The 16,515-nt window shown below is 36.4% G+C and overlaps 1 protein-coding gene across 2 annotated transcripts in view; it reads left to right on the top strand.

Moving 5' to 3' along the window:
* The window catches only part of REPS1 (RALBP1 associated Eps domain containing 1), a 40,192-nt gene that overhangs the window by 11,776 nt on the left and 11,901 nt on the right, over positions 1-16,515 (top strand). Inside the window, exons 4-9 of one of the 2 annotated variants that reach the window (XM_009077928.1) lie at positions 3,345-3,472; positions 3,955-4,117; positions 4,416-4,479; positions 5,353-5,507; positions 8,834-8,952; positions 14,759-14,839. In XM_009077928.1, the coding sequence (XP_009076176.1) occupies positions 3,345-3,472; positions 3,955-4,117; positions 4,416-4,479; positions 5,353-5,507; positions 8,834-8,952; positions 14,759-14,839 (710 nt within the window). Of the gene's footprint in view, positions 1-3,344; positions 3,473-3,954; positions 4,118-4,415; positions 4,480-5,352; positions 5,508-8,830; positions 8,953-14,758; positions 14,840-16,515 lie in introns of both variants that reach the window. The other variant, XM_009077927.1, reaches the window with a different exon arrangement.

Genomic DNA, 16,515 nt, shown 5'->3' with positions numbered 1-16,515 from the left:
TTGCTCTCAAACACTTTCACATAATGGGGTTGTCAGCTGAAGTCATGGAACCTCAGTTGTGAAAATGTTTCTGGTGGGTCACATAATAAACAGCATGTTGCCTTGAACCAGAAGGACAAAAATTAAAATACAATTTTTTGTTTGGAGAAAGATGTATTTAAACAAGATGATTCTGACTTATGCATAGTAAAGACTCCATGGCATCATGATGCTCCCACTATGAACAAAGCTAAACAGTGCTTTCTCTATTGAATAGGCTGTAGAATAATTGTTAGACAATGACTCAATTGTTGGTTTTAGGAACCTTTCACCTTGTCCTATATTAGAAGTCTTAAATGTAACTTATAGCTGTAGTTCTCAATTTCTTAAAGAAGAAAACGTTCTTATCTCAACAGAGCAAAAGAATTTGGATTTTGCCATTTTTTATCACTATGTTGTCCAGTAATTCATTTAGGATAGTGTTAGTGATGCTTCACATGTAACTGTTTTTAGGCACTGTCATGACTAGCTCAGTGTGCTTACACATAAGTCAGAAGCCAAGGTTTGCTAACATCTTTCTTCAAGACTTTTTGTGAAAAGAGCCCCAAAGGGTGCATGTATTTTACTTTAATATTGGGAATTAAAAGTTCAGTGACAGACATTGATCACCTGTGTAGAATGTTTATAGTTAGTTCAGGTCTCTTCCTTAAATGTTGCAGTCAATGCTTTTAAAACCTGAATCTCTCAAGTCTTTCAAATGTCTTTGATTTAACACTTTCAGATAAATCTATTAAAAATTCCCAGTTCTGGATTGCATCTCTGATCTGGATCTGTCTTCATAGAATAATACAGAGTGGATGACTGAACCCCTTGCAGGAAGCAGAATTGTTTATGAGATGAGAGCTTACTGTTCCTGTAGTTACAAGAGAGCAAAACCCAAAATACTCCATAATTTTACCTTTTCAGCTCATTTTGCACTACAGCTTCATCTGCTAAAAGGTTGCTGATGTTGACAAACTTGGGAGAAAGAACCCCTTCCCTACTTCAAATGAGCAGCCTGTCAGAACAGGGGCTAGAAATTAGTTTTCATTACTGTATAGTCTGTCTGGACTGGAAGCAAAGCAGAACATTTATGTTGGTGGTGTCCAAATAGTGATTTCAACTATTAAGAAGTCTGAGGTCTGCTGTAGTGCCATTAGCTTTCTTTGTCATTACATCAGAGTTCTGTGTTGATACCTGCATATGAGAAGCCATACTTCTTTCTTTTTCTTTGGGAGAAATTTTGTAGCAGTTCGTGAACACTTCGGGGACAGAAGTGGAACATATCTACTGTGCTAACAGTTCCTTTGCATTGTTAGGGCCCTAAGATACTTCCTGGGCTTGCAGGAGATTGAATAGTCCTTTGTCCCCTAGTTACTATCTCAATAACTGATGATAATTGGCCTCGTTACAAGTTAAGGTTTACTATTACAGCATTTTATCTTATTGTCAAAATTTTACTCAGCTTCTGGTTTTGTTTCAGCACAGATTGGTGGTAAGGAGAGCTCTTGCTGGAAGTTAGTTGAAATAAAGCAAATAAAGCAGTGTCAAACTCATTGCCTTTGTTCTCAGCACTTCTGGATAAAGTCACTAGAAGATCCAGGTCATATTAGGAGCTTCCAAAAATGGTGGACAAATTTGGCACAAAAGGGGTGGTTAATAGTGCCTTTTTATCCTAGTCAAGCTACAAGCTAACTTAAAAAGAAAAAATCCTCCCCTAAAATGATTTGATGAAATTCAGAAATAACGTAACATCTCAATTTTGTGTGTTTGACTTATCTCCTCCCTTGAAAAACCTTTCTCCTGGAAATACCAGTTGTTACACAATGTAATGCGAAATTAAGTGTGTTCTGCACAATTATGACTATTGTATGTACGAGCAGAGCAAAGATAAACTGGTTCTAAGCATTTTTCTCATTACTTTTAATTTATGGAGTGAAAGAGTATTTGCATATTGCCAGATATTAAGTAGCAATATTGTACACCAACAATTTTATTGTTACTCTATCGATGTTAGTTCTCAGTGTGTCTCACTGATTCTCAGATTTCCTTCATTCTGTTTACTGCAGAGTGTAGTGTCATCAAGTCTCCAAGAACCTGAAATTGTTGATATTTGTCACATTCATAGATAATTACCTGTCTATAAATGGACTTCGCATAGCAGTAATTTTAGTCTGCATCATGGCAAGAAATTCTTGGGGGTTATTGCTTCAAATTAAATCTTACTAGCAGGATTAATTTTATGACATAAGTATACTATTTCTTGTTTGTGGGTTGTGTGGAGGGTCTGTGGAAACTCACAAGAAGCTGACCTGCCTTTTGAAAGGAAATCTGTTTCTACATAGGAGGCAGAAATTCTTGTCTAAGTATGACTTTAACACATTACAAGGGAAAGCATTTAGTTATTCAAGAAGAGTAGATTAATATCTTTACAGCTGTTGTTTAGATTTAAGGAGTTCAGCACTTCTTTTACATATAAAGGAATAGAATGAAGTCCTGGGATTCTTGTAGGCATGTTCTAAGTGGTTTGCTTTCCCTCTGACACGAGTTCCTGAAATTTTTAATTTGCAACTGCAATTGAAGAGAATTTTGAGGGTTTTGTACATAGATTTGCCCATCAACTGCTCCTTCTGTAGCTGTTTCATCGTTATTTTAATATTAAGACACTGAATGTTGGCAGTACTTCAGAAGTATAGTGAAGCACTGGGTGAATCTCAGTTGTTGTGTTCCAAATAGTTAATACATAGCAGATGTCAGCATTCTATATGGATGCCTTTTACTATTCTTGGGCTGTTTTTAAGCAACTGAGTTAAGTCAGTCTAGAAATGATGTAGGAAAAAAACCTTATCCATACCAAAAAGTCTCATTCTTTAAAGAAACTTCCAAGGCTTTGTTCTTTGAATAGCAAACTAAAACCTAAAGAAGAAAAAAGTTTAATAATAATAATAACAAAGTCAAATGCTTATATCATATGCCACTTTTAAACAGTGTTTATCCATTCAAGTGTTGCTCATTTCAATTGAATGAAAATGTGGGTTGTTAACTCATTCAGAATCCATGAAATGGGTAAAAGCCACATTTTACATGTGCAGTAAGCTCATTCCTCAGTTCTGTCTTTTTGATGGAGATTTAAGATGACCTAATGTAAGAACCTACAGGACCGAGTTGTCAGGAGATGAACTTTGTTGCCTTTGTGCACTTTGGTTTTTTGGTTTTTTTGGTCATTCTAGAGTATATCTTCCTGACAGGAGATATTTCCATATCCATAGTTCTTACTCAGTTTCCAAGGCTGTCTTTTGAAAAGGAAATGTTTCTTCTACTTTCAGGCTCATCTACTTCTAGTGATCCCATATGGGCTGGCCATTCACCACCACCCCATCAAGAAAATTGGGTCAGTTTTGCAGATACCCCACCAACCAGTGCTCTTTTAGCCATGCATCCTGCTTCTGTCCAGGTGTGACACTTTATTGGTATTTGATTTGCTTCATTCAGATTGATGTTGCAATCCTTTTTTTCTTTTTTTCTTCATAATTTTCATTGCAGATGTTTACTGTGTATCTGTCCTGTAGTGTACTCAGTGCTATTTGCCCAACAGATACTTGTTTCATTGAGTTGATTTCATTTGGAATGATTAAATGAAAGCTACTAACTTTAAAAATGTCAACAATTATGACTTGAAAACATTTGTATTTGGCTTTTTATGCATATGTGCCATACTTTTTTTTCTGCTTACATACCTGCAGTCATTCCTTTCCATGTATATCAGTGTGCAAAAAATACCCTCCCATTATCCTGTAGATGCAATCTGCCAATGGTTTCCTGCAGTTTTTAAACTACTGCAAGATTTAACTATGCTTTGTTTTTTGAAGGCAAGAAGTTAAGAATTCATAGAAGCATTTTAGGTAGATAATACTGAGGAAAAATATTTCATTTCAGGACCAGACAACAGTACGAACTGTAGCATCAGCTACAACAACAAATGAAATTCGTAGGCAATCAAGTAGTTATGATGACCCCTGGAAAATAACTGATGAACAAAGGCAGTATTATATTAATCAGTTTAAAACCATTCAACCAGATCTAAATGGATTTATACCAGGTAAGTTACTCTTTTAAAAATATAACTGTGCGTGAATTACAAAGACTTTGTTTTGTACTTAGGTTTGCATACTATTTTGAGGAGAGTTCTGCATTTTGCTAATAATGTTCTAATATAGTTCAGTATAATTCAAGAAAGACTAGAAACTAATTTGCCTTTTTCCCTTCTTTAACCTGAGTAATTCGTGCCATTTTTCCCCAAACCTTCGCTAAATAACTCACCACCTTTACAATAAGTCTAAGTTGTCTACTGATTTAACTTGCCTTAAATATTAAAAAGAGTTGTTGCAATTTTTCAGGATCTGCAGCTAAAGAATTTTTCACTAAGTCAAAATTACCTATTCTTGAACTTTCTCATATTTGGTAAGTCTGATGATTATTTAGAATAATTATTCATTGAGATTATTTAGAAAGATGACAACTCTCTGGTAGATATCTAATAATCTACTTGCCAGAAGGTGTTAAGTGAAATTTCACTAGTACTTCAGTATGTTCAGTCCTGCTCATATTTATGCCAGTATTACTTAAGTGGGCTTTAATGGGTCTAAGGCTGGCACTGTTTGCAAGGCATTTTGAGAAAATTTCAGACAGTTCAGTGTAAGAAATAATTTATTTGAGATTTTTATTCTTAAAAATGCATTGAAATTTAATTAATTCCTTATCTATATTTCTGTATTCATTCAAATCTAAGTTGAAATGAAAGGGACAGATGCAAGTATTTTAAAATTAACTTAGTGGTACATGATGACAAATTCAGCTTTGACTTAGTGCAAGCCTTGTATTTTGTTGTATTCTGAAGTCTGTACTGCATCAGTGCATGCTGTCATTAAATGGCTTACCTTGGCAGATGTTATCTTTCTTTCAGTATAATGATTTCTATTTCATGTGTTTTCCCATTTAAAATAAATCACATTGCCTCAGCACTATAATTTCTCTAGTATACTTTCACCAAAAATCTGAGGCCAGTAATATCAGGTAGTACTGTCTTAAATGAGTTAAAGACCTGGAGAGATAAAAGTGGATTTAAAAGTGGTTTTAAATGATCTGTAAGCTGTTATTAATGAAGACTCACTGTCTTTGAAGAGTAAAGCATGTAGCACTAATGCGAAGTGCTTGACAGGGTAAAATGAACTATAAACTGTATTCTTTGATCTTCCAAGTAGCAAAACAGAAGTATGTCTTTTGGAAATAAAACGACCTTAAGAAATTTTAGTTATACCAAGTTTTTCTTCTTAGGGAACTGTCAGATTTTGATAAAGATGGTGCACTGACATTGGATGAGTTCTGTGCTGCGTTTCATCTGGTAGTTGCTAGGAAGAATGGGTATGATTTGCCTGAAAAGTTACCAGAAAGTTTAATGCCCAAGCTGATTGATTTGGAAGACTCGACGGGTAAGACATGGTTCAACACAAATTTCACTGGTTACAAATGATGGTATAATTGTTACAGTATGTCAGCAGATACATGTTTGTATGGGCACAAAGCATTAGTCAGTATGAAGTAAAGCAATATGCAATTTTTAGAAGTCTTAATCAGTGCTCAGAGCTAACTTGAGCACGTGCATGTTTCTGTCCAGAGAAGTTATTTACAGTACACATTGACTATTATATTTGGAAATACTGGCTGTGTCCTTTCAAGGTTAAGGAAAACAAAATTGTCACAGTGTGGATTTTATTCATAACCAGCTATTGTATTAGAAATTCCCAATCCAGCTATACTTCAGACTTCTTTACAAATCAGTGTACTTTCTGTTTACCCTCATTTGTGTAAATATGGCATGAGTTTCTAAGTATTGAAGGTACTTAGAAAATATTCTCAGATTCAGTGCTGGCGGTAGGACTGTAGTTTAAAAGTACAGGATCAGTAGCACAGACATTTTTTTAAAATTCAACTCCCTACTTGACAGCAGATTTTTCCTCTGTGTTGGCACCTAGTCTTTCTGTGCATAGCACCTTTTGCTGCTCCCAGATAAACCATTGAATGTATGAGTTCTGCTTGTTTATATGTGCCAAAACCTCAGTCCCATAACTGAAAAACCAACTAGTGTTCCATGTAAAAGCGTTTAAGAACAGGATGTTTGTGGCCGTCTTACTTTTTCTATTTTCAAACAGATAAAGGAGACTGAGTATTTTAAAACTGCTTTAAATTACTTTCTACCAAGCAGTCTTTGCTTGGAAAGTCAGGTTATACTGTGGGTGCACAGGTACTATGATTTGCTAGAATTTCATTTCTTTTTACTAAATGCTTCAGAGGGAGTCTCTTCTTACTGTGTTTGTAGCTTATCAAAGACTTTCATCTGACAATTATTGATGAGTTTTTACTGTGGCTCTTACTACCTCTGCTTTAGTAATGAATCTGTTTTGTGTGAGAGTAGATTGGCTCATCAAAGAGCTGCCACTGAAGTGTTTTCAGTATGAGTAAGCATTTTGCTATGATGAAGACAGTCATAAGAAATATCTGCGGTTAATTAGGTGAATACCTAGCAAATGTCTAAAACTTCTCCATTCTGCCTATTACTGTGGTAAGGTGATGGCAAAGCAGAAGTCTTGATAGGAAATGAAGTAACATTAATTTGTATAAAAGTCTTCTGACATATTTTCATGAGGTACAAAGTGGTCTTTAAATCTGAGGAAAAACTACTTTTTAAAGTTTTTCCCTCTGGTATTAAAAGGAAGCTACCCTGTTCTAGTGAATGTTAAAAGATTACCTTGCTATGCTAGCTGTGCTTAAAAAAAAATCTGATTGGTATGTGATTCTGTGGTTATTAATAGCTCCAGTGAAAAGTGCCAGTTCTGGCAAATGAGGGATTTCATGCAATTAACTAGATTTTTTTAAAACTTGAGGTTTTTGTGGTTTTTTTTATTTGCGCCAGCAGCATTGGAAGAGCTAATCTTTTCTAGCACATAATATGATTTAGCACCAAAACTTCTATGTTGAATAAAATACTTTAGAAGTTACCAATGTGGCTGCAGCTTTACTTGTAGTTACAATAGTCCAAATCTCCAGCATACATTTCCTATTTTAAAAGTTACTGATAGGTCTATATGCAGACTAATGCAACTGCTAAATTATGAGTTCATCTTAAGGAATGTGAATCAGCCTAGAAAGAGCAACTAGGTAAATTTTGGTAATAACTTTTTTCTTTTAGCTCCCATAAAATTTGTCTTTCATTAAAGCTTACTTTCAACAGTCTTCTTAAAAATAGAAATTGTAAATTATGGCAATGGAGTGGGTTTTTGTGTGCACTTTTTTCATGGGATAAAACTTTCCCAAAGAAAGAAGTTGTTAATGATCTTCTGCTTACATGCCTCAGTGTGAGTAACGTACAGTCAAACTGTTCAAGATGATGAATGTCTTTTAAACCAATGTGCAAGATGGCAAACTATTTCAAAAGTGTTAGCAGTACTGTTATTAATTCTGCCCTTTTGCTAGAAACTTTCCCACTGATCTTCCACACTTCTCTGTGCTTGAGACTTGCTGTCTCTTTCCATTTTGACTTTCGAGCTAGTGGCCAGCAGAAAGGAAACTAACAGAGGGGTCCCTGCATCCTATGGCTGTGTTCAGACAGTGGGAGGGAAGAACCTCATGGTCTGCTCTGGCAGCTTCTCCCTCATCAGCCCCTGTGAATCTAGTATGTAGCCAACTGCAGGTGTTTTGAACTCATTAAGATATGGGCTTGTCTTACATCTGGTTTCATGACCAGGGATGTGTATTTCTCTCACATGACACAGACCTATTGTATAATTAAACATTTGTAGAATTGGTCATTTCTCTGGTATAGCACTAGATTGCTGCAGAATTGTAATTCCTTCAAACTCAGTTTATCTCAGTTAGTAAAAGCTACCAAACCTCCCAGAGGTTTTGGAGGCTTTGGATGCCTTGGTGTAGCCTGCATTGTGATGCCTAGCCAAAGAGGAGACATTGTAAGCAAGATTTTACTGTGTTGGGCAGAGTGCTTAATCTGCTGTTCAGATTTGCTTTACCCAACTCTTATAGTTTGAACAGAACAAAATGCTGCATCATGAAAATTTGTACAGCTCTGAAGGATTGTTTCTGCAGGAGACTGTACTTTCTGAAATTCAGAGAGATCTAAGCAGTTCCATTGGACAGTTGCAATGTAACAGCTGCTACACTTGTTCCATTTGCAAAATGGAGTGAATAGAAACACCATTGTTTTATGAAGGAGACTTAAATCCAATATTTTTGGGGGAATAATCTCAGGGAATAATTTTCTTGGTCTGTTTCCGTATTTTTGTTTTGTGTTTGCATTGCTACACTGATTTTGCTTTGACCTTTCTTATAAGGTAGTATTTTATTCTGTACGAGAAACTTCTCAGTGCAGGATTTGGTGTAATAAACATTAGTGTGAAATTATTTTCTCATACTGTAAGAAAGAATTGTGTTTATTTCTATATGTAATCAGAATCTACAAATGCTATTTAAAGGCCAAAGTACAGGGAGATAGTATGGTACAGAGTAATCCTCGAAGTCTAGTTTCCAGAAACATCCTTAAAATAGGAGTGTAGCACCTGATAAACAGTTTGTTTGACTTAATGAATGGTGTGTTTTTCTTTTTTGTCTGCTGCTAAGTATTTATTCGGGAAACGTGAAAGCAAAGAGTACTTTGCACTTTCCATAAGATGTGAGCAACTCTATTAAAAATAAACTGAATGCAATTTATGATTTTGGTTGATAGCAATTCCTGTCATTTCAGAAGTTGGGGAACAGACCGGTGAGGTAGGTTACTCCAGCTCTCCAGCAGAAGCACCTCCAAGCAAGTCTCCATCAATGCCATCTCTAAACCAGACCTGGCCAGAATTGAATCAGAGCAGTGAGGTTAGCACTTTTATTTAAGAGTTATTTCATTGCCAGTCAATAACTGAATGCATCCATAATTTGTCATAATAGGATTGTTGATCGAAATAGTTTGCAGGACAGGAGACACAGGAAAGTTCTACGTGTGTTAAATTGTCGAAAAGGTAATGTTTTCATGCTTAATGGTAATTAAGCTTTATATTAATCACAAAATTATCACAGAATTATCAGTTGGAAGAGACCCTTGAAGATCATCTAGTCTAACTCCTGACCCTGCACAGGACATCCCATGTGCCTGAGAGCACTGTCCAAACACCTCTTGAACACTGTCAGGCTTGGTGCTCTGACCAGTTCCCTGGGGAGCCTGGTCAGTGCCCAGCCACCCTCTGGGTGAAGAACCTTCTCCTAATATCTCACCTAAACCTCCCCTGACACAACTTCAGCCTATTCTGGTTGCCAGAGAGGAGAGATCAGTGCCTGTCTCTCTACTCCCCCTCATGAGGAAGCTGTATACAGTGATGAGGTCTCAGTCTCCTCTTCTCCAGGCTGAACAGGCCAAGTGACCTCAGCCGCTCCTCATATGGCTTCCCCTCAAGGCTCTTCACCATCTTTGTTGCCTCCTTTGGATGCCCTCTAATAGCTTAATACCTTTATTATATTGTGGTGCCCAAAACTGCACACAGTGTTCAAGGTGAGGTCAGACCAGCACAGAGTAGAGCAGGACAATCACCTCCCTCGACCGGCTGGCAATGCTTTGCCTGATGCACCCCAGGACACGGCTGGCGCTCCTGGCTGCCAGGGCACACTGTTGACTCATGTTCAATTTGCCATTGGCAAGGACCCCCAGGTTCCTTTCTGTGGCACTACTTTCCAGCATCTCATTCCCCAGTCTGTACGTACAGCCAAGGTTGCCCTGTCCCAAGTGCAGAATTTGGCACTTGCCCTTGTTAAACTGCATATGGTTGGTGATTGCCCAGACCTCTGATTTGTCTAGGTCTCTCTGCAAGGCCTCTGTGCCTTCAAGGGAGTCAACAGCTCCTCCCAATTTTGTATCATCTGTGAATTTACTTAATAGTCTTTCAAGTCCAATGTCCAAGTCATTTATGAAGATATTGGAGATCACTGGGCCTAAGGTGGATCCTTGCAGAACCCATTAGTCACTGGTTGCCATCCTGATGTAATCCCATTCACCATAACCCTTTGTGCCTGATGTGAGTCAGTTGCTCACACATTGCATTGTGTGTTTGTCCAGTTTTATGATGGACATTTTGTGCAGAAGGATCCTGTGAGAGACAGTATCGAAAGCTTTACTGAAATCTAAAAGGATTACATCAACTGGCTTCCTTTGATCAGCTAGGTGGGTTACCCTGTCATAAAAGGAAATAAGGTTTGAGAAGCAGGACTTTCCCCTCATGGAGCTATGCTGGCTGTGTCCAGTGACTGCGTTATCTTTCAGGGGTTTTTCAATACTTCCAGGATAATCTTTTCCATGATCTTACCAGGTACATAAGTGAGGTTAACAGGCCTGTAGTTATCAGGGTCATACTTCCTGCCCTTTTTGAAAATCAGGACAACATTAGCCAGCTCATAGCATTTGTTGGAAAAGTTGAATTAATTCCTGATTTTTTTTTGTTTAGGGCATGTTTTGGTTGGGATTTTTTGTTAATTCTGAAAAGCTTCTGCAGCAGACACTTTTGCAAAACTATATAAAAAATTTCTGATGGATCTGGACATCAAGACTTATTTCTGGAGGAAATTTTAGCCTGAAATACAGTATATCTCGCCAATAACATAGAGAAGTCATAGCTCTGGGATTGTTTCAGATCCAAAGACTCAGAGCTGAATCTGAAACCAGCCTCAGGCTAAGTTTATTTGAATATGAAATTTTTACTGTTATGTGCTTCTGCTTTATCATCCTTAACCATAGATATTTGCTATATAAGCAGTCTTACATAGCAGAGCTGTGTTTCGTCAGGATTTGAAACTGAAGGTACCAAACAGTATTTTTTGCATTATTTTTCCCCCACAAACATTTATATTTTAAAAAGTCTGTAAAGGATTGATTTCTAGAGGTTTTCTTGTTGCTGTTTTATATCTTTGCCTCTGACTTAGAATTAAATCAGTGTTTTCTAAGAACTACTTCAGAGAGTCAAGTGAGTTTGACTGCAGCCATACTACAAAGATGACATAAGTTTATTTTTCATAATAAGAGAAAAAATACTGCAGTTATTTTTTGAAAACTATTTTTGATTATCTGAGACTCTCAATAAGAATTGAAAACTTGTTTTAACTTTTAAGACAATTCTGTCAGTAGCTGAGTATTACATTCTCTTACTGAAGGAGTTTTTTTGTGGCTTTTTTCTTTCTTCATTAGACTTCAAAGGAGTAGAAGTAAAAGATACAGACAAACCAAAGGAAAGCTGGCATGAAGCCGAAAATAGGCAAATTTTTAGGATTAAAGTTAGGAGCAGAGCAAACATTCTTCCTTTCTCAGGAGGGAAGGACTTTATAAAGTCTACTGTTCGTCTTAAGGGGAAATGCTAGCCTCATAGTCACATCCTTACTGAATAGAAAATGTTGGAAATTATTTAGTATTTCTTAGTTGTTCCGTTTGACAGAGTGACTCCTAGATTGCTGGTAGGAAGCTTTGTTTTAGGAGGGAGGTAGGGCAGATACTCAGCAGTTGCTAAAAAGCTGTAAATGTTTGCATCTGTATTAAAATTTGTAGATTAATTCGCTCATTCATAAAAATTTACTAAGCTAATCATTTGGTAAAATGCATCATAATTGAAGAGATTCCTTCAGTGTCTAACACAACTCAGACCAATTGAATAGGGTAATTGCACTTGTGGAGCAAAGAATTACAATTCTGTCAGCTAAATCTTGTCTTACAAAACTGACCATCCATTCACATAGATAATGTGGTATTTTCTTTCTGAAAGTGTATTACAACTTGAGAGGTTTGGGGAAGTTCTCACACTAACTACACTACTGAATACTAACTAAACTAAAATAAGAGTCGAACATATATATGTCAAGATTTTTTTGTTCTAACACAGAGGAGTTTGATTTTTTCAGCTCTGTTGCTGTGCATGCTTCTTGCTCCTTAGCATTTTCTTTGTTGCATGAGTCAGGTCAGAGTCCTCAAGGTTTTAATTCCGCTAAAAGAACTCTGCTATTACTGCAGGCACCAGTCTAATTGTTTCCTCTTTGAACCTCTTATAGCTGTCATCAACAAATTAATTGCTTGTAAAAGCTCTGCATCTTTGGATCATCTGCCTTTCCAGGCAATTTCATCCTGTTAGTTTCAAAACTGTTGATTACTCTGTTCTTTCTAGGTCGTAGTTGATTTATAGACTCCAGACTCATGTACTGTAAGCTCCAAAGTATAGATCACGGCATCAATCTCAACCTTGAGGATAAAGAGCACCATGAAAATCTACTTAACTTTGGATTCTATGTCCTACACATTCTCATCTCTTCACTCATCACTTCCATCTCACTTCAGACATCTTTTCTATCCAGTTCTGAAAGCTTAAAAAAATTGAAAAACTTCATGAAATTTTGCTCAAAACTGTTTAGTGTCATTTGGTTATATTAGCTTTACATAGCGAGATTTGTTTTTGATTTCTGAACTATTACACCTTCTTTCAAATGTCTTGGTGTTCTTTTAGTAATGGTTCAGGTGGCTGTGAGTTTTGGTTTCTAGTAATTAAACTTTTGAAAGTACATTAAAATCATTTTTTCAATTCTGGAAGGCAAGTATTTCAGCTAGCAGGAGTTTTATCCTGTTGATGTGCTTAAATTTTGCACAGAGTTTGAGATGCAGTCCGGTAGATCCTTAATATGTTTATCTTTCCATTAACCAAGTAATTAGCAATAGCTAGCTTCCAGTAGTATTTCAGGATGGAGCACAACAGCATATTTCCTACAACAGTCAAAAGCTGTTGGTGTTTTTGTCTGTGTCCAGGCAGGGAGCCTGAGGACAAGTAATAAATGTACTTAGTTTGGCTTCTGAGGAGTAGAGTCAGGTAAATTCAGCATCCATCTGTAACAAATAATATTTTAGCATTTAACATCACTATAACATAGGTGCTGTATGCTTTATGGAAGTTTTGAAAAATTAAGAAACAGTATTTCTGTAATCAAATGGTCTGTTTGCCAGTCTCACCAGTAGCTTTGAAGCCACTGGCCAAATCAAATTTAAGAGGGTAGTGGTAGCCCTAAAATAAATATTAATATGTTTCATGAAAATGAGCAGCTGTGTTAAAGCAGGAGGCCAAATCAGGGAAAAGTCTGGCAGAACTTGGCCATTAAGGTTATGACTTAGTGAAAACTGGGTCACTCAATGGGCCTCAACAGGGTCGGAGCAGGTCGGAAGGGAAGCTTTACTAAAATGGTTTTGTTAGATTCCATCCATGAAGGGGGTAGTTTTGTGTGTTAAAAAACCAAACAACCAACCAAAAATCTCAAACCAGCAACAAAAACCAACCAGAAAAAAAACACCTGTCCCCATAAAACCCCCATATGAATAGTATTCCATAGTCTTTGCCGTAATTCAAAGTTTGAAATGAGGAGACAAGGCTCTTCTGTCTCTACATGTAGTGTCACTACACATGACAGCACTTAGAAATTTGGTTAATCTTTTCTGATTTTCATTTCAACTGATTGAAAACAGTTATTTAGGAATTTCCTTAAGAAGTTATTTCTGAAGTAACTGTTTTAGACTCGGTTTGCATACAGCCCATTCACTGAATGTAGTTTTTGTAGCAGAGCACAGGAGATTAGGTTGACTAGCACCATGTAATTTATCCTGTATGTTCTGGAATCATTTACACTGATTTGCTGATAGAGATTGGACAAGAATATTTATTTGTTTTTGCAACTACTCTAACGTAATTTTTGTCAAATTTTCTGAGCACTAAAAATTTTGTATTTCTAATTTTTGAATTGTATTTGTAGAGTTTGAAACTTGCTTAATATTTACTAGTTATTTTACCAAAATATAACAAGTTTAGCATTCCTGTTGTGATCTGTAATCTGGTTTCTGGATCACAGACTACTTTTATGTACTTCGTTGGTGCAGTTGTGGCTGTAACTCGACTCAGTCAGCATGAGGACTCCTGACAGCCATGTTTTGATACAGCATGCCTATATCTTATAAAATTGTTCAGAGAGATTAACTTATTTGCTTTTAGCAGTCAGTAGTATGTTTGAATTTAATTCTTTGCCTTGTCAGTGTTTTAGACTTATGAAAATGCTCTTTTACAGCATAGAATCACTTCTCAGGGGTCGCGCTGGCAAGCTGAACTAGTCTAATTGGCACACTTTGTTCAGTATTCATTGGTCTGGGATTTTGTAAGAAAATCAGCATTTACAACATATGTTTGAAACTTGGCAGCTACAAAGCTGAGGAACCTTTTTGTTTGGAGCCTGATTTTATGACTCCAAATGCAAGCAGCACATGTCTCTGATTTTTATCTTTGCAGTATTTGAATGGCTTAACCAGTTTTTTTACTTACGTGATTTTGATTGGCAAACATGAACTCTGAAGGTGCTTCAGGGTTGACTGTGCACCTGTATCTTCATTATAAAATGTGAACGTAAAAATTCATATTGACAGATAACAAACTTGTTTCCACAACAGTCTCAGACTGAAATAGAAATACTTAATATGTATTAGTGTGTTTTCCAAGTCAAGTACTGTCCAGTGCCAATATAGTACTTTCCAGTGCAACCTCTGAACTACTATGCTAAATCTCCTCGGTGATCTTGTACTCCCATCTTTCTTTCTCATCATGCTGACTTCTCTCCTCTGTCTGTTCAGCAGTGGGAGACATTTAGCGAACGCTCTTCAAGCTCACAAACTCTGACCCAATTTGATTCTAACATTGCACCAGCTGATCCTGTAAGTCAATCACTTAGCTTGCTTGTTTGAAATTAATTTTATTAACACTGAGTTTCCATTCATTGTATTTAGCTGTTATGCATGATTCCATGGACTGCTTTTTGGGGAATGGTGGCAGGCTTCTTCACTTTTTTGCCTATTTTAGGAACATAAATTTTCTAGTACTGCTCATGTTTAATCTGTGATTGCAAAGAGTGCTCTTTTCCCTTGATTTTGAGCTAATACAACACTGATGTCAATACCTGTCATACACAAAGTATTTAAACATAATGGGGTTTTGAAAAGATGTAGAAGTCAATGCAGGAGCCACTCCCAGTCCTGTTTTAGATTTTGTTTTCAGTGTTGTTTTGGCTTTTTTCAAGTTGCAGAGTCTGATTTGCACAAACTCTTAGGAGTTGACAGTGCCAACTTCTCTGAAAAAAAACCTACCAGGCCTTAATGGGTGTGGTATTTCACGTTCCAAATGTTTTCACCGAGTTACTTATTAATAAGACTTCTAGTATTTCTCTGGCAAAACCAGTGGTGTTCTAATGCTTTACTCAGCGAGGAGTGCTCTGAAGGGTTATGTAGTTAATTGTCTTGCCAAGTTTGGGAGCCAGAAATACACTACAGTGTTTCAAGTTCTGCTGGTTTTAAGCTTCACAGCATGTGACATTAAAGCAGTTTTGAAATGCATTAGAAAAGCAGTATTTAGCTGCTGCTTTCATCCTTCTTTTCTTACAGACTTAATTACCACCGAGTGTCCATTTTAATTTAATTAATTGCAGTGTTGGTGTCCATTTGATTCTGTAACAAAATATGATAGGTGTGCATAATACTTATTTAACTGCTTTTAGCATTAGACATGTCTATCTATTTTCAATACATTAGAGCTGCAGTCTCAGAGTTAACACTGATATTTGTGTGAAAATAGCAGTTCTAGATGTTGGAAGCTAGAATTCAAACTGCACTGTTCCCTTAGTAAACATTCAAAACAAGTGAAAATGTCATGCTTAAAGCAAAAATCAGCCCTGCTTCATCTGAGACTGTTTTTGTTTTAAATGTACTGTATTTTTATGTTTGGATGAAGGAAACATGACCTAAATCAGTTTATAGTTGTTTCTTATTGCGTATAATTGTTTGACAGTAAAGAGTTGTCACTGTCTTGTTTCCACAATAAGTAATATGTTTTTACACATAAATGACAGAAATCTGAAATTTGAATTTTTCCCATACATTGATAAACTAGAAAGTGGAACAATGATATATGGAAAACTCATAGATAGCCATGTATATGTTTGTGTGTGAGTATGTATGTATATATATATATGTATAAAAAAAATTCACTAGCAATAGAAGAATATACCGGACAATCACATTATTGAGTCATTTTCTTGAAATGCTTATAGTTTAGAAAAGAATGGTGAGCAACTTTGATATTTGCTAAGATAACAGACTTTGGGGTAAGAGTCTCTGTGTTTTCCATATGAAAATAAGAACAAATAATGACAAATTTTCAGTAGCAGTGTGCAGACTTTTTGTTCTAGCAGTCTCAACAGGGATGCATAGGACTGATTTATTGAACAACTCTTGCTTTCCCAGAGGAGAGAAAATCAGCTGTCTCAAGCAGTTATTAATAACTATCTAAAGAGTAAATTCATAGATAGTTCTTTCCTCTTTTTGTTGGAAAAGCAGCT

Source organism: Acanthisitta chloris, unplaced genomic scaffold, assembly GCF_000695815.1.
Source record: "Acanthisitta chloris isolate BGI_N310 unplaced genomic scaffold, ASM69581v1 scaffold12467, whole genome shotgun sequence".
Classification (NCBI taxonomy): Eukaryota; Metazoa; Chordata; class Aves; order Passeriformes; family Acanthisittidae; genus Acanthisitta; species Acanthisitta chloris.
Note: the sequence above shows the minus strand (reverse complement) of the source record. Positions and strands in the feature narration are given on the sequence as shown.